At 40.2% G+C, this 21,193-nt stretch overlaps 2 protein-coding genes across 3 annotated transcripts in view; both read left to right on the top strand.

The window, feature by feature from the left end:
• The first annotated feature begins 1,369 nt into the window (after positions 1-1,369).
• AMACR (alpha-methylacyl-CoA racemase) lies at positions 1,370-21,178 on the top strand. The gene is made up of 5 exons (XM_080573433.1): positions 1,370-1,817; positions 4,128-4,271; positions 6,839-7,003; positions 11,091-11,273; positions 20,155-21,178. The coding sequence occupies exons 1-5, from the start codon at positions 1,535-1,537 to the stop codon at positions 20,562-20,564; spliced, it is 1,185 nt and encodes a 394-aa protein (XP_080429559.1). The 5' UTR covers positions 1,370-1,534; the 3' UTR covers positions 20,565-21,178.
• Positions 11,135-21,193, top strand: part of SLC45A2 (solute carrier family 45 member 2) — a 30,219-nt gene continuing 20,160 nt past the window's right edge. Inside the window, exon 1 of one of the 2 annotated variants that reach the window (XM_080573423.1) lies at positions 11,135-11,273. The gene's annotated coding sequence lies outside the window, so the exon portion shown is untranslated. Of the gene's footprint in view, positions 11,274-12,871; positions 13,000-21,193 lie in introns of those variants that run through there. The other variant, XM_080573425.1, reaches the window with a different exon arrangement.

Raw genomic sequence — 21,193 nt, 5'->3', positions numbered from 1 at the left:
TGGCAGTTAAAACAAATTCTGCATTTGTATTTGCAGCCTTTACATGTTTTTGTAGTCCAACTAATTTACAGAAATAAATGAAACAAACATGAAATTGATTGTAAGGGCCTCTTTGCTGCCATAACCTGAGATACTGGGAGCAGGACATAAATTTGAAAAGCCCTGTTAATCTGATGCCTGCTCCATCACTTTTCCTGAATGGATGTCCATTCCTGTCAGCAGCCTAAACAAAAATAAAATGACCATTGCCTCTAGTCAAATGTGGCTGTTTTTCAGGCAGGCTGAATTTAAAGAGCAACTGTACATGAATACAGGCTTTACTAAATCCGGTATAATTTAACTAAACAAAAGTACCTGTGCTTTGTGCAGGGAAAACACTGAAAACTTCAAGAAAGCTTCCTTCCAGTACCTAAAAGAGGCCTACAAGAAATCTAGGTAGGGTAGTGTAGTGATAGGACAAGGGGAAGTGACAAGGGGAAACTAAAGGATGGTAGATTTAAATTAGACATTAGGAAGAAGTTCTTCACTCAGAGGGTGGTGAGGCACTGTCACAGGCTGCCCAGAGAAGCTGTGGCTGCCCCATCCCTGGCAGTGCTCAAGGCCAGGCTGGATGGGGCTGTGGGCAGCCTGGGCTGGTGGGAGGTGTGCCTGCCCATGGCAGGGGGTCGGAATAAGGTGGTCTTTAAGGTTCCTTCCAAACCGAACCATTCTGGGACTCTGTGATTCTGTATTCTATGATGAAACAGGAGATATTCCTGGCTCAAGCTCCTCTATGCTCCTGACGTGCAAAGGCTGGGCTGATGGCCCTCACGTGCATGATCTTCCCTTTGCAGCACCACTGAGCTAATGGATGGCTTCACGTGGGTGCCATGTAAATGGCATTTTACAGGGCACTTTACAGCCCTGTCTCAACCAGATAATCTGGTCCTGACAAGGTATTATAAACTGTTTGAGATGTTGCTATCCTAGCTGTGGGCAGTTTCTCCAGCAGAGGTTACAGCTGCTGTAGCAGGACCAGACAGGCCAGTTGAACAGCAAATCTGGTGGGAGAAAAGAAAACAAAAACAAACACAAACAAAAAAGAGTTTTTATCATCTCATCCACTAATGTCCTTGAGTGTGGGTTTGAGCTCTCAGGGACCCTCCATAGCAGCCTCACAAGGCCGGGACAAACGACTGGCATGGAGTTAGCTGCCCTGTAAAACACGTCCAGTGATTTTTTGTGTGTGTGTAAAGTGGGCGTCGATTTTCGCATTCCTTGCTATCCACCCAACTCTGAGCCGCAAGGGATAGCACCCCCGCACGCCTTAACCTGACTGAAATCTTACTGCAGGCGTGGAAACCTGAAGGCGAGGCGGGGAAACCTGCCGCTAAGAAGAGGCAGAGGCAAGGGGCAGAGGAACACGAGCCGTCCCCACAAGCTGGGGACGAAGTACGGGGTCTCGGGTCACCGTCCTGTCCTGCCGGAGCGCCTCACGGCGCCGCCCTAAGAGTCGTCGACCCGTTGTGGCCGCTGGGCGCGCCGCCGAGGATCGATGTCTCGGCGCTCGGCAGCCGCCATCCCCGCCATGGCGCTGAGCGGGCTGCGGGTGCTGGAGCTGGCCGGGCTGGCTCCGGCTCCGCTCTGCGGCATGATCCTGGCCGACTTCGGGGCCTGCGTGGTGCGGGTTGACCGTGCGCCCCGCTCCGCCGTGTCGGTCGACGTGCAGGGCCGCGGCAAGCGCTCCTTGGCGCTCGACCTCAAGCGGCCGCCGGGCGCGGCGGCTCTGCGGCGGCTGTGCGGAGGGGCGGACGTCCTCATCGAGCCCTTCCGCCACGGTGAGGCGGGGCCGGTGATGGGCCCCCCCCCCCCCCCCACGGGGGCACCGAGGGGCTGGGTGCGGGTGGGCACTGAGAGGGTCGCAGGGTAGAGGGTTGGTGGGTTTGGGCTTAGTTTGTGGGCTTTTGGGGTGTCACGGGGAGGGAGCGGCTTGCTGGGAGTTGGTTTCCCGTGGTTGGGTGAAAAACGGCAGGGGTTTGTGAAAGGGTGGTGAGCAGCACCGAAGTGAAGTCAGCCTGGCTGAGGCTGGTTTGACAAATAGTTGTGGGCAACACCGCTGTGTGTCACAGAGCAGGAGGCATGCGAGAGCCTGGACAGCACTCCTGCAGTGGTTTTCAGGCCTGTTGGTGTAATTCAAGTCACATTTGTAGGGTTAGTGCCTTGGGAAGACGCAGCAGACAGCAGGGCTTATGATTCCTCTGCACACAGCAGCAGGGAGCTGCTCTCTGGCCTCATAAGCCCTGCGCAGGCATTCAGCTGATGCTCATGCACGGGGTGTGCCTGTGTGTGGTTTAGGAATTTGTCAGTGACGGTGCTTTCCATTCAGAAAATAGGGTTTTATGAGTATATTTTGGGGTTTGTCCCTCTGAAGTAGTGCAGAGAAAGTAAAAAATTAAGTTTTTCATTGTAAATTGTCTCCTGTTTTCTAACATTTTTTTTATTATTTAATTTTTGCATATAGTCAAAATTTCCATGCTCTTCGGCTTTATAAACACTTGCTTTTATTATGTAGTAATGCAGATAATTCTGTAACTAGGCATTAAGGTTTACAGGGCTCTGACTAAACTAGCCAAATCCGTGATCCAACATGGAGCTGGTGGGAACCAATGAGACGGTGAGGGCCCAGGCAGCAGCAGGAGAGGTTTTTTAAATGCACGTGTACCATCAACCTTTAAACAAATGATTCTGTGGCTCCACTGGTTATGGGACACTGACTTTTCACTTGTGCTTTCGGGAATTTTGCTCACATATTAACGAGGCAGTCACCAGAAACTAACTTTTGAATTTTTATTTTTTTTGCTGTGCCTTTGTTGTCATATAAGCAAATTTATGAACTGAACGTATTTGGTTCTGTAAATAACTCTTTTTAATTGAAAGTTTAAAATGATAAAGCACTCAGACTGTTGTACTAAGCTGTTGGAGTTTTATACAAGCCAATCCTGAAGTTTGCTTGAAGCTTCGTGTGGATGGGCTTCTGCTCTGTCCCCAGTTCCTGTTTTAAACTATGAATCCTAAAAACTTTGCTCTTGCCCATAGGGAGAATGTTTTTTCCTTTAATTTGATTTTTACAATTTTCTCTTGGTTATTTGATGGATCTGGCTTCTCAAAATAGGTGCTAATTGGTAGAAATGTGTTACAAATGTCACCACTTTTCTCACTAACATTATCATTTGCCACTTCCCAGTAAGTAATACAACAGAAGGAGATCTTAAGGAATTTGAAGATGTAGTAATTTTATGAACAGTCTGTAGTAATAGGTCCTGGGGCAGAATGGGCACTGAAGTTCTGTCAGGAGAGTAGATCTGTTCCCCTCCAAACCGCGTCTCCCTGCAGTCCTGTTACGGATCATAGGATGTAGTCTCACCAACAAACACTGAACCAATAAAAATCTGTAATTTGTTTGCAACTTGAATCTGCTTCTTTTAAAGCCACTACTTTGGAATGCAAGATAAAACTTTAGGCTTGATTACTGTAGACCCATGCTGACCAAACCTATATTTCATTGAGTTCTGAAAGTTCCTTATTGTCTGCATTAGAAAAAAAAATAAATTTTCTTGAATGTAATCATTGCAAATAGGCTTTGGAATATACAGTTTACATCGGTGAGTTAAAAGATACAGGAACACACGGTGTACTGAAGAGGCTAATGTGATGAGGAAAGTATATTCCAGTGAAAGGTGGAAGCAATTTCAGGTCATTTTAAGGTGGAAAACATGAGAGTCTGCTGTTTTTTTTCGTTTGTTTTAAAATGATGACTGCCTTCAGTAGCTTTCTCGCTCATTCAGTGATACATAGAGTACAGCAAATTGAATGGCAAGCTTTTGGGGAAATAAAAACAGAAAAGAAGTCGGAAAAAAAGACCCTAAACTTTAATTTCGACTTAACTGGCTTGCGTTCAAAATGTATGCAGTTTGTTGGTAATTTGTGACATTCTGACTATTAATATTTTAATATAAATTCTGAATTAGAATGTATTATTTCGGAAATTGCAATTCATTTCTGTTTTATAATTAAACTTCGAACCATTTATATTTTGAGTCTTATTAAAAATAAATGCAAATTAGGATTTTGTGCTTTGTCTTGTTAAGGCGTCATGGAAAAACTTGGTCTTGGTCCAGAGGTCCTTATGCATGAGAATCCCAGACTCATCTATGCTAGACTTACTGGATTTGGTCAGACAGGAAAATACGCCAAGTCTGCAGGACATGACATCAATTATGTGGCTTTATCAGGTAGGCTGTAAAATTTTCTGTTGAATAAGTTTTTTGTTTTTTTTTTCCCCTTATGTCAAGACTCAAGAATTTATTGAAAGATTCTTTGCAGATAGCTCCGATTACCTCAGGTTTAGTCTGATGAAACAGCTGAGCAGATCTGAAGCGTCCCTGTCAGTGAAAGGAGGGTTTCCGTCTCCTTTATTGTGCTTCTCCCTGCTTGTTTCTCTCCAGTCAAATATGGTGCTTGCTTAACCCGTGTGTGAGCTGTCTCGGCTCCCTAACAAGTCAACAACTAAGTAGGAAAAAAGAGGATGTTTTTCTGGCGGGTTATTGAGGGGAAGCAGTTCATTAGGAGATCTGACAAACAATAAGTTGGTACAAGAAAGGACGAAATGCGGGCTGGACTGGACTGTTCCTTTTGGCAGCAGCAGTGAGCTGTTAGGCTGGATCAGCATGGCATCTCAGACTGTACAGTATTTTCCTTCCTTTGTGTGCCATTTTATCTGAATAAGTTTTTTTCTCTTTAATGAAAGGACTGAAGTTTTTATGCATTTTTGTCTTTGTACTGGGCTTCTGTCCTAGAAAATCTTTTTACAGTCCCTAAAGGGCTGTAGATTATTTTGTGTGTGTTTGTGAGCAGCTGCTTTAAAGTAAAGAAAAACTAGGCAACTTAAGCCATTTGAGCATTCTCATGTTCTTTTCTTTTCTGCTGTAAATATCTCTAAGGATACCAACTGAAGGGAAAGGAAGTTTAAAATGAAGCAGTTTTGACTGCAGGATTATGTTTCCTTAAATTACTGTTGACAGAATCCTGATTTTAAGTATGGTGATTCTACAGGTATGCAATAACAAACAGTAACAAAATTACCCAACTCTGATGGTAGCAATCAGTGTGTCATCAGTGCTGTCATGCATGATCCTGTTTACTGCTGTTCATACTGCTTCTGTCTCTGCCCACAAGGGAGGAAAGTGGGCCAAAACTTCTCAGCTTCCCACTGCATGGTACATTTCTTTTAGCCCCAGAAAAGGGCCAAAGCAGAGGTGCTGCAAATGTGATGTGGAATCACCTACTGTGGGGATCCACAGTGTTGTGGAATGAAGTTTTGTCTGGGATAGATTCAGTCTTCTCTCATTGTGTAAGATTGTCAGGATATCAAAAAGAGTGAAAAAGACACAGCTTGGAACAGTTGTGATTTCATGTTGAGATGATTTCAAAGTATTATGATAATTTGTTATTAACATAGGTAGAGAGTCAAACATTATTGTCTATTGCTGTCTTAGATTGTAGTGCTTCCTGTTTACAAAAAGTACCGTTTCTGTCTCTGGAGCTGATGTAATCAGTAGTATTTTGGTTGGTGCTATATTACATCACTAAAACTTAAGTCATTCTTTATGAAATTTTAAGGAAATAGGACAAGGTATTTGGGATGTATCAGTCCTGAAAAATGATCTAACATCGTAATTTCTTAATGAGCATTGGCTTTTTTCAAATAAAACTGTCTTGCATTAGAAACTCCAGATACAAGTTACTATGTTAACTCAATGGTGCCTGTGACAACCTTTAGACTGTTAAAAGAGAGATTTTAGTCAGTGACAGGGCTTTATGCTTGTACTATATGCTCTGCAAAATTCTTTATACTGTGAACTCGTTTGTGAGTGTTGTTTGCACTTAGCTAACAGTCTAATGCACTTCCTAACTAAATAGTGCTTCACCATCATGCAGTTCTTGGGAAATTCTTACCGTGTATGTTGTGAATCTCAGACATTAGGCTATAGGCTTAGAAGAGACATGACCATATGCAGAGTTTCTTATTTGCCCAAAGGGACCTATGAGGGAAGTGACAGTAAAAAAGCTCTTCAGGATGGAAGAGAAATGCCAACAGATTCAGAGGCAAAACTGCCTTTGCTCTATCGTCTTTCATTTCAGCATAATTTCTGGCATAGTTTCCCTATGTCTGTGTTGCATGCAGTCAGAGGTAACCTTTGTATGTTATATTCATCCATACCTCTGATATGCAACCTGTTTTTCAAAACTACAGTGTGAGGAAAGGACAGAAGTGCAGCTGTCAGTGTGAAATCTTTTGTTATGATTGTTAATTCATGGGTTATGTGCACAGAAGACTGTAAATCTGAGTTTTTACTTTAGAAGATTCAAAGAAGAAAAATTTACTGAAGTTGCTTGAAGCACATTCATATTGCCTACTGAATTCTTTTGTGGTAGGTTCTATGCGTGTACAAAGTATTAATATAGAATTGTTGCATTCAAGTTTTTGTATGAAATTTTGTCCTTATAGAGCCAAATGATCAAAGGATTATCTATGAGATAATATCTATTTTATTAATTTAATTAAATGCATCTTCACTAATATGATTTGAGATACTCTATTAATAATTTTGTGAATGAAGGAGTAACCATCTGGTAAGACAGAGCTGGAGTGGAATCAGAAAACTGTTGGTAGAAGTTTACTTAAGCTTTTATTTACTCACATAGATTGAAAAGAAGAAAAATTTGACCATAAACATTGGTTTCTACATTTCTACAATTAACTTTATACTTATGTTTGCTTTGTTTCCTCTACTACCAGGTGTGCTGTCAAAGTTAGGTAGAAAATCTGAAAATCCTTATGCACCAGTCAATCTTCTGGCTGATTTTGCTGGTGGAGGTGTGCTCTGTGCAATGGGCATTCTCATAGCCCTTTATGAACGTACCAAATCTGGCAAAGGACAGATCATTGATGCAAGCATGGTAGGTTTTCTCTTGGGGAAGTGGGGGGGATGATTGGATTTTATTTTTTTTTTTCCCAACTCTAAGTCTGTAAAAGGAAGGAGGTTGGAGCTATTGGTAAAGTTTAAAATTGAGAGGTTGGAATGTGAAAGTAAGTCATCGCATAAAATGGCTATTGCTTTATCTGAAAGCAGTTTTCACAGGTCACTGTTGCCATGGCATCCTTATGACATGGGTGACATACTGCAGCTCTCCCCCTGTGCTGTTCCCTGACTTTTATTTTATTTTATTTTATTTTATTTTATTTTATTTTATTTTATTTTATTTTATTTTATTTTTTATTTTTATTTTTTTTCTGTGTTTTCTACAGTAAGATGAAAGAGGGGTAAGGGATTGCGTTTAGTAAATTCACAGATAATGTGGATGTGGGAAGAACTACAAGCATGTTGGATGACAGGATTAGAATTGAAAATGACCTCTACAAATTAGAAAATGACCTGAAAAACCTGGCTGAAATTCATCAATGCTGCTGCTCTGTAATTTTCTTAGGCAGAAACAATTCGCCGCACAAATATAGCGTGAGAACAATTGGCTGAAGTATGATCCTGGGGGTTTGTAATAGTCACAAGCTGAACATGAGTCAACAATGTAATGCTGTTGTGAAACACATACACACTGTATTAGGGTGTATAAACAGGAAATAGACCCAGCAAGGTTTCTTAAGTAATTCTTGTCATCTAATAGGCATTCTAAGGCCTCAGGAAAGTACAGTTTCTGGCACTGGCCATTGTCCTTCCCCCAAAAAAATCATCAATTTGTGGGGTTCCAAGGAACACAACAAAAATGATTGCAGGTCTGAAAACATGACCTAGAAAGGAACGTTGAGAGGGTTTGTGTCTTTACAAAAAGAAACGATGAGTCTTCAAATACTTAAAAAGATGCTTCTTCTACTTCAGAGTAGAACAGAATAGTTCAGTTGGACAGGACCTTCAAAGATCATCTAGTCCAACTGTTTGGAGTATTAGTTTATCTTCACTATTGGTACTTTTAGTCATTAAAAGAATTTTCTGCAAGAAGAGTCACTGTAAGTCTGCTAATATCCCACATTCCAGAGATCTCATTAGGACATCTTTGGTTGTGTGTGTGTTTTTTTAGTTGTTTGTTTGTTTTTAAAGCCTGCAAATCTTCTCTCCTTCAGCTTTTTCTTGTTTCATTATTAATTGTGGAATATACAGTTCCCTGCTGATTTTCCTGGTGTCCTGCGAAATGGATGGAATATTCTGCAGTGTTGCTGGATGTATTTTTTCTGGAATGTTGTTATGAAAAGCTTGGCTTTTATTTGAACAGATTTCCAATGAGACAGTTGATGAAAAATATACGTGCATCATAATCAGCAGACAGTTAAATAAACTGTTTTGATGAGCCTGTTTTTATTTCTAATTTTGTTTCCTGGAAACAGAGATTTTTAAAATCACAGTACTGCACTATTGGAGCTGTCATTTCATTTTAACGTTCTTTTTTATTTAATAGGCGTATTAAGTTGCTGTACAGTTTAGGTAGTCTGGATGTGTTAATGAGTCTGACACATGGTGGAATTTTCTAAGGTAGAAGAGGGAAAATGAATTTATTATTTATAGCAGTTTTGTGTCCTTGGGATTAGTTCAGTTTTTATCTTACTTCATGGATTGTTAAACTGACCGTGTTAGTTTTGTCTTTTTATTGCACTGTAAATTTTTCTCATCTAAAATTACATCTGTTTTTTGTCTTTGATGTTAGTAATTCTAGTTTGTCCTCAGAATTTTTGTGATGCAAGAATTTGTTGTATGTCTTTTATTTCTAATTAGTGTGCTGAAAGCTGAAAAGTTGTCTTGGGAGCATTCATATGAACTGTAATATACATAAAATAAACTCCTCTAGTTAGTGAAGGTAAACTGATAGGAAAGGAGGGTAGAGACGATCAGGTCAAGGGGTATGTTCGCAGAATTTGTTCAGTGTCCTGTGTTCCTGTTGCACTGCATAGAAAAGCAGACACTGGGTCCTGCATTTCAGCTGCATAGCTCAGAACCTGGTCTGAACTGCTTCGCGTTACTTGCTGTCTCTTCTCATTGACTCTGCAAGGGTTATAGGTTTCTCTACAGTCACCCTGATAGTTCCCACACACTGCGTGGGACAAGGGGTGGATGCTGTGATACAATACAGTAGGCACAACGATGCATCTGCACCCTCACACTCTTCTGGAACAGAGGGATGCGAGACAGGGCAGTACTTGAGGTTCACTCAGAATTTAGATTCAGTCTTTTGCTGATGGTAGGCATCTGACCAAGAATGACTCGCTCTTTGTGAAAAGACAGCCGCAGGAAGATAATGATCACTCACATAATAGTCTCATGGTGAGAGCTGTCCGCCGTCTGACAGAAGGCTGGGGTTCCAGGTTTTTCTCAGCCTGGAGGTATTCATAACCAAAACCCCCACATCCTAAAAATGTTCCTCTATCAGAAGGGTAGATTAGGTTGGTGTGCATTTATTCTCAGCTTTGTTTGAGCTGTTTCACTCTACAGAAGTGCCAGAAGACTCACGGAGCTGATAGAGGTCACCCAGCAGGACGGTGCCTCTGGATTCTTGTCCCTACTTCAGAGGCTGCTTATGCTTTTAGGGAGTCATTAAGTGAAACACCTCACTATTACTGTAATCACTGTGTAGTTCAGCTAAAGCGGAACCTCCCAGTGTTACCCTTTTCATGTTTTAAAAGAAAGTGACCACATTGGTGTGTATGGTGTCATTTGGAGACATGCCTTCGGGGATTTGGGGAGGATGTTTGGTGCCTTTCGTCTTTGAATTGCAGCAGCCCACAGGCAGAACCTAGCTGCCATTTGCCCAGCTAAGTGCATATACCAGTCCAAAATTAAGGTGTTATTTTATTTTAAGTGTCTACAGGGTAGTAGCATGGTAGATTGTCAGTAGTTCTGTCAAATTTTGGCACCAAAATCTGATTTGTATTTAGAGCTTATTCTAATATTATTCCCATTTGTTATTATCCCTACTTGCAATTTTTTGTTGTAATTTTTTGTTACTAGGAGCAGTGAAAGATCATTAATAAAGCAGACACTTTTGCAATTATTTTGCAAACATGCAGAGGAAGGTACATAGTGTTTTCTCATAGAAACGTAGGGCAAAATTGTTCCAGCATTCGTGGCAGGAACTTGGGAAAGAGGCCAAGCAACACATTTTAAATGAAGAAGCCATCGTACTTCAAAGATTCACATAGTTTAAATTCTTACTTAGAAAGGTAGAAATGAATAGATATTTCCACATGAAAAATCAGTAGCCTTTTATTTTCATACAGGAACTGTTAAAATTAGGATGACTCCAGAGGAGGCCACAAAGATGATCAGAGGGCTGGAGTACCTCTGTTACTAGGACATGCTGAGGGAGCTGGGGTTGTTCAGTCTGTGGAAGAGAAGGCTCCAGGGAGACCTCACAGCGGCCTTCTAGTGCCTAAAAGGCAGGAAAGCTGGGGAGGGACTCTGTCGGGGGCTGGAGTGATAGGACAACATGGAATGGCTTTACATTAAAAGAGGGGAGATTCAGGTTGGATATATGTAACAAATTCTTTACTCAGAGGGCAGTGAGGCACTGGCACAGGCTGCCTGGAAATGCTGTTGCAGCCCCATCCCTGGCAGTGCTCCATACCAGGCTGGATGGGGCTTTGGGCACCCTGGTCTGGTGGGAGGTGTCCCTGCCCATGGCAAGGCATTGGAACTGGGTGGGTTTTAAGGTTCCTTCCAACCCAAACCACTCTATGGTTCTATAAACTAGGAAAACGTGTTGAAAGTGTGTGATGCATCTGGAGCTGCATTATTACATTTATGCTCCTTCTTATTCTTTAACTCTAGACAATATAATACATGAGACAATACATATGCAATGTAAGTAGTACTTCTAAATTATAAGAAATTAAACTGCTTACCAGAAATTTTGTCATAAATCCTGACAAAGGAGAAACTTTATAGTAGGTTTTTATTGTCTTGTTTTATGTAGAATTAAGGTAACCTGCCAGTGAATTTACTGAAGCTGTTGTTTTCTTGTTTTTGTTTTGTGTATCTTTCAGGTAGAAGGAATAGCATACATAAGTTCTTTTCTGTGGAAATCGCAAAATTTAGGATTCTGGAACAGACCTCGAGGTGAGAACTTACTAGACAGTGGTGCACCGTTTTATGAAACCTACAGGACCTCTGATGGAAAATTCATGGCTGTTGGTGCTATTGAGCCCCAATTCTATGAGCAGTTAATAAAGGGTAAGTAGCTTGGAGTAGTTGTTTCACATCAGCAAAGCATGATTGAATGAGTGCTTTAATACTTTATTTTGATTCATGACAGCAGTTATGTTGATTTCTTTGTAAAAGCCAAACACTTCTCAAAAACAATTGGGCAATATGGTAGCAGTTCAACTGATTTTCTTCTAGCAATTTTCTTTGTTTTTCATCCCTTCTTGACCTTATCCCCAGACACTACACTTAAATTAAAAATTTTCTCCTGAAATTGCAGCAGTGGTAGTCTGTGGTGAGGCTTAAGAACTAATCAACTATTTTTCGATACCACTTTATTCAGAGGCAAGTGAATATGCCTTAAAAAGAAGATGTAATTCTTTGTTATTGCAAATAAAATTGCAAGCAATTCATTTATTTCTGCTATAATTTTTTTAAAGAAACTTGAAATTATTTTAGAAATGAATGCTCATTGGGGTAGTTCATAGTATTTCCTAATAAATAAAAACTTTTTATAATAACAAAGCTTTATAAATTAATTTCCATCACAGAATTGAGTGGTTTTTTTTCTGTCCAGCTATGGATATGTTTTTTATATTTGACTAAAAGCTTTTAAAATATGACTTTAAAATATTATTTATCTGTTTGAAAAATTAGAATGGGTCATGGTACTTCTTATATGTAAGAAGGATATAAAACCATTAGAGAGTGTCCAAAGGAGGGCTACAAAAATGGTGAAGGGTCAAAAGGGGAAGATGTAGGGGGGAAAGCTGAGGTCCCTGGGTTTGTTCAGCCCAGAGCAGAGCAGGCTGAGGGGAGGCCTCATGGCGGCCTGCAGCTCCCTCACGAGGGGAGCGGAGGGGCAGGCGCTGAGCTCTGCTCTCTGGGGACAGCGACAGGACCCGAGGGAACGGCATGGAGCTGGGACAGGGGAGGGTCAGGCTGGGTGTTAGGGAAAGGTTCTGCACCCAGAGGGTGGTCGGGCACTGGGACAGGCTCCCCAGGGACATGGTCACAGCACCCAGCTGCTGGAGTTCAAGTGTTTCAAGCACCCTCAGACATAGGGCCTGGGTTGTCCTGCGTGGAGCCAGGAGATGGACTCAATGGTCCTTGTGGGTCCCTTGCAACTTGGGATGTTCTATGCAAAATCATTAATTCATGTAGTCAAAACAGAAATACACCGGTACCTCTTTACCTTTGAATTTTTTGTGTACTTTGTGTTTTTGATCAGATGTGCTTTTAGCTTCCTATCGGTTGTTTCATTTACAAACAGATTTCTTCTATTGTGCTCCTTTGGCAGATTATTATACTTTCCATACAGAATTTATAAAAATTTTGAAAATTCACAAAATAATTCGAGATATATTTTCTGTTTCCAGTGTTCTGAGTGTGAAATATATCTAAAGTTCTCAATCTAATTTGAGTTGTGCTTAATGAGTAGGAGTACCAATGCAGAACATACCTGAAGTGGATGTTCCCAGACAGCATTATGTATACTGCTTCTGTGTATGAATTGCTTAAATATGGTAAATCTTTGCCAAGTGAGGGTGGCAGTGGAGCAGCTCCTTATTGTTGCTCAGTTTCTCCCCACTGGTTGTTTCTTGAATTGTAGGGTGGATACCTTCTCACGGGCAGTTACTGTCAGCTCAGCCCCAATCAGCTACATTGTGCTAACAAGAGCATAGCCAATGCCAGGACCTGCACTTCCAGGAGTTTTTGAAATTCAGGAGCATGGCTAAGACAGGATGAAATGAAGGTATGAGGTTGTGAGATGGGGTGTGCCTTTGCTGAGCAGAACCCCTAAGAGATTTTGTGGACTTTGGCATTGTTCTTTTGCAACCTATGGTGCTCCCAAAGAAAGTTCTTGAACATCAGCGGCTGTAAATGGCTGTTCCTCTGTGTGGCTAAAAAGGGCTGTTCATTTGCAGAGAGGATCAGAATTGTTACGTGTTGATATATGAAATTCATAAGGCAGGCTCACAGAGCGTCTCAGTGATATATCCAGCATTACGGACGGCACCCAGATCAGATGCCAAGTTTGGAAATGCCATCTTCCTGGCTGAAGATGGTGGTATTCCTCTTCTCATTGGCCTGAGAGTAATTTGTCTGTTTTTGAGCTCTAGTTCTAAGCTACTTTCCCTTGAAAGAGAAAGTACAGTTGCTTATTCCACGCTTAGCAGTTCTTGGAAATGTTATTCTCATCCAATGCCTTGGGATTTTTGTATATATATATATATATTGATTGCAAGAAATAGTTGGGGATCAAAAATAAATATAAAACTGTATCAAAGTAAAATTTAAACCCTTGTTATGAAAGTTAGGGAATTGGAATTCCAGTACATGTCCTTAGGGAGAATGCCTGTATTAAATACAAAGGAAAAAAGAAAAGAATAAAGCTGATTACTCAAACACCCATATGTTTGGCTTGAAGTGATCAAACACTGGCCTGCAGCATTCATGGCTGCAGTATTTTATTATTCTCTGGAGATTTAGTTGAATAGTACTTACTTTTAAGCTGCAGGAGTGGGAAAGAATCTATACTTGTTCTTAAAACAAATGCTGCAATGAAGTCAGATGTTGGTTTGTCACTATGCCTCACAAAGCCTTTGCTGGACACTCTGGCATCCTGTGTTGATTGTTGCCACAGGGTGAGGACTCAGCTTTTTCTCTGGCAGCCAGCCAGCCATGTTATATAACAAGATCCCTGTAATGAATTAATCCAGTGTTAAGGCAATATAACATGACCACTGACCAGTTTCTGTCTTATCTAGATAACTATTTCCCGAGGAAAATGCTGAAATTCTGTTTTTCTCTATGTGGTTTTTCAGAAACTTTGAGCAGCAACTATAAATTCATCTGCCTATATTGGGGCATCCACATTCAAGAACTTTATTTTCATGCCTAAAAGTATTCCATCTGCTTAAAATGTACATAAATGGCTTGTTTTTTAACAGCTGAAATTTCAAAAACAGTTATTCCACCAATAAAGAACCTATGTACTTATATGTAAGTAGATAGATGACGTGTAATCACAGATGCACCTGTGTTTCAGTGTGCTTCTGTCAAAAATTCAACATACAGACTGCAGTCTTCATGGAAGTGCTGCTTTTTGCCTTTAATTACAACTTTTGCTTATTTCCATTCACTAGTTTTCTTTGTTTATTCTGTAAAAGTGTGTTGTTTAAAATATCAGACTGAACTTCAGATGTTTGCACAACAATGTATTTAAAATAAGTGGTCTTTGTGTGAATTGTTCAGACTTCCATATAGAAAATAATTATCCCCTTCAGTAGCTCTTCTTGCAGCCTTTTTGAAGCAATAGTGTATTAAATTAGAACAGCTGGTTCTTCTTGTGGCTTAGGGATTTTTTTTTCCTTTCCGGGATATCTATTGCAGAAATTCAGTTCAGAATTTAAGCCTGCGAATGTTATAGGGAAGAGAAAGCTGCTTGTGAGAACTGTATTGCTATTTCACAAACCCAAGGAGCTTTGACTTGAGTCATCTGTTTAACGCATTAACTCTATGCTTTGAAGTAGATTTAAATGGTATGTTCCAGTTACGGTTTCCATAATTTTATTTCACATTCCACACACCCCCCCCCCCCCCAGTTCTGGTCATTTCTGCTAGTAAACAATTTGGTGCTGTTCCAGATAAAATAAATTCAAAAGCCACTTTGTCTCTCTGTCCATACTCAGAGAATAGGTTATTTTTCCCACTCCTACATAATGAGAACACAAGGATTTGTATGTTGCAGAAGTAATGGTTGGAGATTTAAAGAGTGCAGAAGTGAGAAGGGAACATGATTTCTGAACCAGTTGTCACTGCCCCCAGAATTTCATTGAGCAGAAGTGAAACTATCTTCCTTTTGCTTTTAGTTTACGTCATTGTTTTCCTGCAGAGTTAGGAGCTCAGTGGATCTGAGTGCACTTAATGAAATAGTGAGGAAAGTTTTTTCTTAAGGATCTGCAGAGGGAAACTTACTAAGTTTACGAAAATACAGTATTTTAGTTTGAGAAAACTGTTGGCTTTTTGGCTTGTGCTCAGCAGGGAAAATTAAATTTCTTCTTACCACAGGTTTATGAAGAAAATAGGTTATATGAGAAACTGAAGCTATATAAAATAGATGCAGTAAATAATTGCTGTAATAGCTGCAGTATCAGGAGTTGTGTTCTGGTTACATTACAGACTGTTTCCTGTTCACAAACATGCTGTAATCCTTTTGCTTATATTAATTTTATTACTGCTGAAGTCAGCCAATGAATAATGAAAATACCTTTGCATCTTACAAGAAGTCATATGTAGGGAACATGTGCTACTAATGTTAAGTCTCAATATATTGATAAAAAGAGACAGAATGTCTTCCAGCAGACCTGTAAATTGCTTCTGCAAGTTTCTCTTAATTTTCAGCAGTACGTGCTTAGTATTGCTGTAGCCAGTCTAAGGCAGGCATGCAGAACACAGGAAATTTCATATATCAAGTAAGAAACAAAGGTTGCTTCTGCATTATCATGTGGCATGAACTCTACTGTATCAGATGAACTTAGTATAAATTTACAGTTATGTGAAAAGCAGAAACAGTCTCTGAAGTTCTGAACATTTATTTGATAATCCTTTCACTACATTGTATGTCTTCTATTTGAAAGGATGGAAGAACGTAGAAAGCACTTGAAAAATATAGTTTACATCATTATGAAGGATTTCCACGGGGCTTTCCATTTAGTGATTGTGAAGTATGGTGTACTGTATTAAAAATCTGTTAATGTACTGAATTTGATACAGTGTTGTTATTAAGACATGCAAGGTGGACAAACAGTTTCCTTGTTATGTTTTAAACGCTCTTGTCACACATAATGTTAAGTTCTACTTGAATTTGTTTATCATGACAAGCCTTAAATTTTGTACAGGAACTTAGCAGGGCCAGTTCTTGCTGCACCAAAACATTGGCAATTATTATTACCAATGCAAACCTGGAGAACAGCTGTGGATGCTTTTAGTGACACTCTGGTGCTAGTCTGGTAGTCTATATAAACTGTCACTTTCTACAAATACTATTTCAGAAACTTTAAGCAGAGAAAATAGGTGCCTAATTTTCCTACAGTTCGTTCAAGAAGTTCTGCAGAAATAGAGTTCTCAAAGTGTTGCTTTAATAAATAATTTGTAGATATACCTCTCAATAAAGCTATGGCACGCTCTAAGAGTACTGCCTTCAGCTCAGCTCTGTGGCATTCAGCATAAGGACATTGACTAATTGGAGCAAGTCCAGAGGAGGCCACGATGATGCTCAGAGGGCTGGAGCACCTCTACTGCGGAGACAGTCTGAGGGAGTTGGGGTTGTTCAGCCTGGAGAAGAGAAGGCTCCGGGGAGACCTCACAGGGGCCTTCCAGTACCTAAAGGGGGCCTGCAGGAAAGCTGGGGAGGGACTCTTTGTCAGGGAGTGGAGTGATAGGGCAGGGAGTAATGGCTTTAAACTAAAAAAAGGTAGATTTAGATTAGATAACAATGAAGAAATTCTTCGCTGGAAGGGTGGTGAGGCCCTGGCACAGGCTGCCCAGAGAAGCTGTGGCTGCCCCATCCCTGGCAGTGCTCAAGGCCAGGCTGGATGGGGCTTTGGGCAGCCTGGGCTGGTGGGAGGTGTCCCTGCCCATGGCAGGGGCTTGGAATTAAGTGGTCTTTAAGGTTTCTTCTTTAAGGTTCCTTCAAATCCAAACCATTCTGTGATTTTATGATTTAAGGGAGACTTATAGCAATAGCATTACAAGGAGACTTACATTTTCTTTTTCAAAAAACATTACGTCAAGGCTGTACTAGAGTAGGTTATTAGGCTTTTCTAAACAAAAATTGCTGGATGGAAATCGGAGCAAGAGAGACTTGGAAACAAGTTTTGATTGCTCTACCAGATATTCTTTGTAAAGGCTATTTTGTTTTTGATTATATTGGGTGAAATATGTCATTCTGTGGTATCCCAAACAATTCTGTGCTGTGTAATTGTTTCCTTGTTGACTCAGTCACTCCTGCTGTGATTCTGTTCATCTGCACCACAAATGGTTAGCACAAGCTGGAAAATGAGAAGCTTTAGTGCTTAAATGCTGTCAGTTCATACTATTTAAAGCTGAGCTCTTCAGTGGTCAGTGGAAAATGAGCATGTAATACTAAATTCCAGGTTCTACATATTGTTCTATTTTACTAGAGCATGTATGGCTAGATTCAGCCAACTTTCCATCTGGCATGGTCTTCAAATATAATTGTGTAATGGGATAATAGTAGAGCTCTATTCATACTGAGCTGACTAGTGGAACCCAAATATAATTAATAAGTACATCAGTGTTTATCAGATGGTGTTTCCAATTGACAAGATTTCATGCATTGAGGTGGAGTCTCAAATAGAATGTTGTCACTTAGCTTTAACTGTTGTGGAAGGTAAATTTCCCTCATGTCCTATTCTTGGGTAAACTGTCCAGCACTGCTCATCTTCAGTATTATACTTTGAAGATTTTGTAAGCATCATTAGGTTCAATTTAATTATGGATACTTTACCATTATGACTAATCTTTAGTTATCTCTTTTTGAGGATGATATGAATGGTTATAAATAGTAGATTCTAAGTTTAGTGATTTAAGGTGCATGTAACTTGGTAACTTGCTTAGGACAAGTGTTTACTTTGTAGTGATACTTAACCAGATATCATTGGGAATCTCTAATAAGCTGTGAGAATTCTTATTCTGCCTTTGGCTGTGTTGATTTTCTTCTAAATTTGAACTATTGCAAGGCAGTATTTCTGAATCTGGAGATTAGCAATCTCTCTGCATCGTACCTTGCAATACCAAAGTTAGATTTCAATGCATGTGTTTTTTTTTTCAAAGTTACTATTTAAGAATTTGTGAGCAACAGTCAAACTCCTTTCATATTATGATAACTATATAATTTGGAAGAGACTGAGACCCAACAAGTGCACATAGTAGAGATGATGAGGAAAAAGATATTAAAGAGCAGAAGAATGGAGATGGTCATCTTCTCCATTCTGTGTTTTGCTTATCTATATTTCAACCTCTTTCAGTGATAAGGAAGCTGTAGAAATAGTGGAAAATATAAAAAAAAATTTTTTTTTTTACTTTCTATCTACAGCTGAAGATGAGAGGAGTTCTGTGTACATTCTACATGCAAACAGGCATCTAGTAGCCAAGCCTGTTAACAACCGCAAGTCAGATCATCAATCTGATAGCAGCCATATCAAAACGTATAAGAAGTCTCGACATTAAATATTTGCAGAGCTCCACATTTTCTCTGCCTTTTACACAAAGCTGTTTTCTAAGAAGCCCCCTTTTTGTTTATTTGTAAAGCATTATGATAATAATTGTTCTCAAACCTTCCTTAATTTCTGAGATTAACTTCTCTCCTACCCCTGATTCTTCTGGATTTTATCTGCTTCATTCAATGTAGTAAATTTAAAGGTGTGATTATTTGGGCAGCCCTCAGTATACCACTTCTGAATTCTATTTGATATTGTAAATTATGTTTATGCTATCTGTAACTTGAAAATGTGGTTTAATTGTGTTGTCTCTTTCTTGTTTCTTAATTCCTTTTTGCGGTAAGCCCTAGAAGAAATTGTAACAATTCTTCTGTCTCCTTGGAATATAGAGTGCAGGGAGCAGAATCCATGAGAACAGAAACTGAGACAGGAAACTGGCTGCACAGGAGAGATGTGAACTCCACACTAAGAGGAGAAGTGGTGCTTAGTTGGGAAATGGACCTAGGGGTCCCCTAGTTCAGAAAATTTTCGGTACAAAGCCTGCATGTCGATCTTCTGCTGTTGTGTCTCAGAAGAGGTGTGTGTATTGCATACCTGGTGGTCCATATGAGCGACCTTCTGGGAAGCTGGGCTCTTAAGCATGAGTGTGAGGGCTGTGGGTTTCACTCGTCCAAAAGAGCAGCAGCAGGAGAGTTTGAACGTGGGGAACGTGCCAAGGAGGTGAGAGCAGCAGATGTTGCTGGAGTCTGTTTGGACTGAGGGAGTCCGAGAAGCAGATCAGTTAGCCTGCAGGTGCCTGCTGCCAAGCGGCCTTGTTCACATCAAGCCCAAGCTTATCCATCCACACTGTCTTCTCATCTCTAGCATGGAAATACCTGGTCGTGTTGGACTCCAGACAGCTTCTGTGACATAGCTTCTGTTGTAGAAAGTGTTCTCAGGACAAAATGTGATCTCGAGGCAGCTGCTGCTCCTTTGATGTTATAAATTACAGAAATGAGCATTTATGTGAACTTAGTTCACAGAACCATAGAGTCATTCAGGTTGGAAAAGACCTCTAAGATCCAACCTTTAACCTAGTACTGACAAGTCCACCACTAAACCATGCTACATCTACACATTCCTTGAAGACCTCCAGGGATGGTGACTCAGCCACATCCCTGGGCAGCCTATTCCAATGCTGCAAAACACTTTCAGTGAAGAAACTGCACCTAATATCTAACCTAAACCTCCCCTGGTGCAGCTTGAGGCCATTTCCCCTCATCTTATTACTTGGTGCTTGGAAGAAGAGCCTGATCCCCGCCTCACTACAACCTCCTTTAAGGTAATTGTGAAGTACAATAAGGTCTCCCCTGAACCTTCTTTTCTACAGGCTATACAACCCCAGCTCCCTCAGCTTCTCTTATTAAGACTTGTTCTCTATGCCCTTCACCAGCTTTGTTGCCCTTCTTTGGACACACTCCAGCGCCTCGATGTAGTTAAGAGGCTGTAGCTGATACAATTTAGTCTAATGCAAATAGTATAACATTTTATTTTTCTGATCCCTGCTCCCCCAGTCATAGATATCCCAATGAAGTTTTTCTGGTTACTGTGCTCTGCTGCGTTGGACTGCCTGTAGAACAAAAGCTTCCAGAGAAACATGGTTAGCTTTGATTTTCTTCTTTCAGGTCTTGGGCTCGATTCAGACAAACTTCCCGATCAGTTGAGTTTCTCTGACTGGCCTGAAATGAAGAAAAAGTTTGCATCCATATTTGCAGGGAAGACACAAACTGAATGGTGCAGCATATTTGATGGAACTGATGCCTGTGTGACCCCTGTTTTGTCCTTTGATGATGCTGCCGCACATCAGCATAACAAACAAAGAAGTTCTTTTATCAAAAATGATCGGGAAGAGATAAGTCCTAGACCTGCTCCTCTACTTTCAAGGACCCCTGCTGTTCCATCGCTTAAAAGAGATCCTTTCATAGGCGAGCACACAGAAGAGATACTTCTGGAATATGGGTTTACTAAGAACGAGATTGCTCAACTTTATTCTGACAAAGTAATAGAATTCAACAAACCAAAAGCTAATTTATAATCTCTGACTCTGCAAATCAGACAAACTTCAGGCTGATGTAGTAAGATTTTTATGTATTAAATTTAATTACATGACAAATAAATGTTTGTGTGCTACTGCTTTGAAATGATGGAAATTTTAGATTTAATGGGAGTTATATATTTGTGTGCTGGGATGGTTTGCAGCCGAGGATAATGAAATTGTGTTCTCAAGTTCTGCACTATTTGCCTTAGCAAGCAGATTTAAATCCTCAAAATGTTTTTAAAATACCATATCCTGTGAAATGGTTGGTTCTTTTGACTCATAGTTGATCCATTGCTTTGTGGTGTATGTTGTAATTACCTGACGGCAATACTTTTCATAAAATATAGTTGTATACTTCCTAAACATACGATTGTTTACTCATAGATTAGAGGGGATTTTTATTTTTCTGTGTTGATTCATTTGCCTTACCATGCCAAAACAATTATACAAATAACGCTGTTTCCTTACATATTGCTGTAGAGTTACAATGATAAAGTAATTGTATTTAAAATCCTGTCTGCATTTTCTTTATGCAATTGCCTGATTATATTAGATTTGACATTTCAGTTTGCCTGAAAAGTCATTTCAGAAATAAATTTGTTATTACAAAATATCTGCCAAGTATT

Source organism: Anser brachyrhynchus, assembly GCF_964034855.1.
Source record: "Anser brachyrhynchus genome assembly, chromosome: Z".
Taxonomy (NCBI): domain Eukaryota; kingdom Metazoa; phylum Chordata; class Aves; order Anseriformes; family Anatidae; genus Anser; species Anser brachyrhynchus.
The sequence above is the reverse complement of the archived record's forward strand: the minus strand, read 5'-3'. Positions and strand labels throughout refer to the sequence as shown.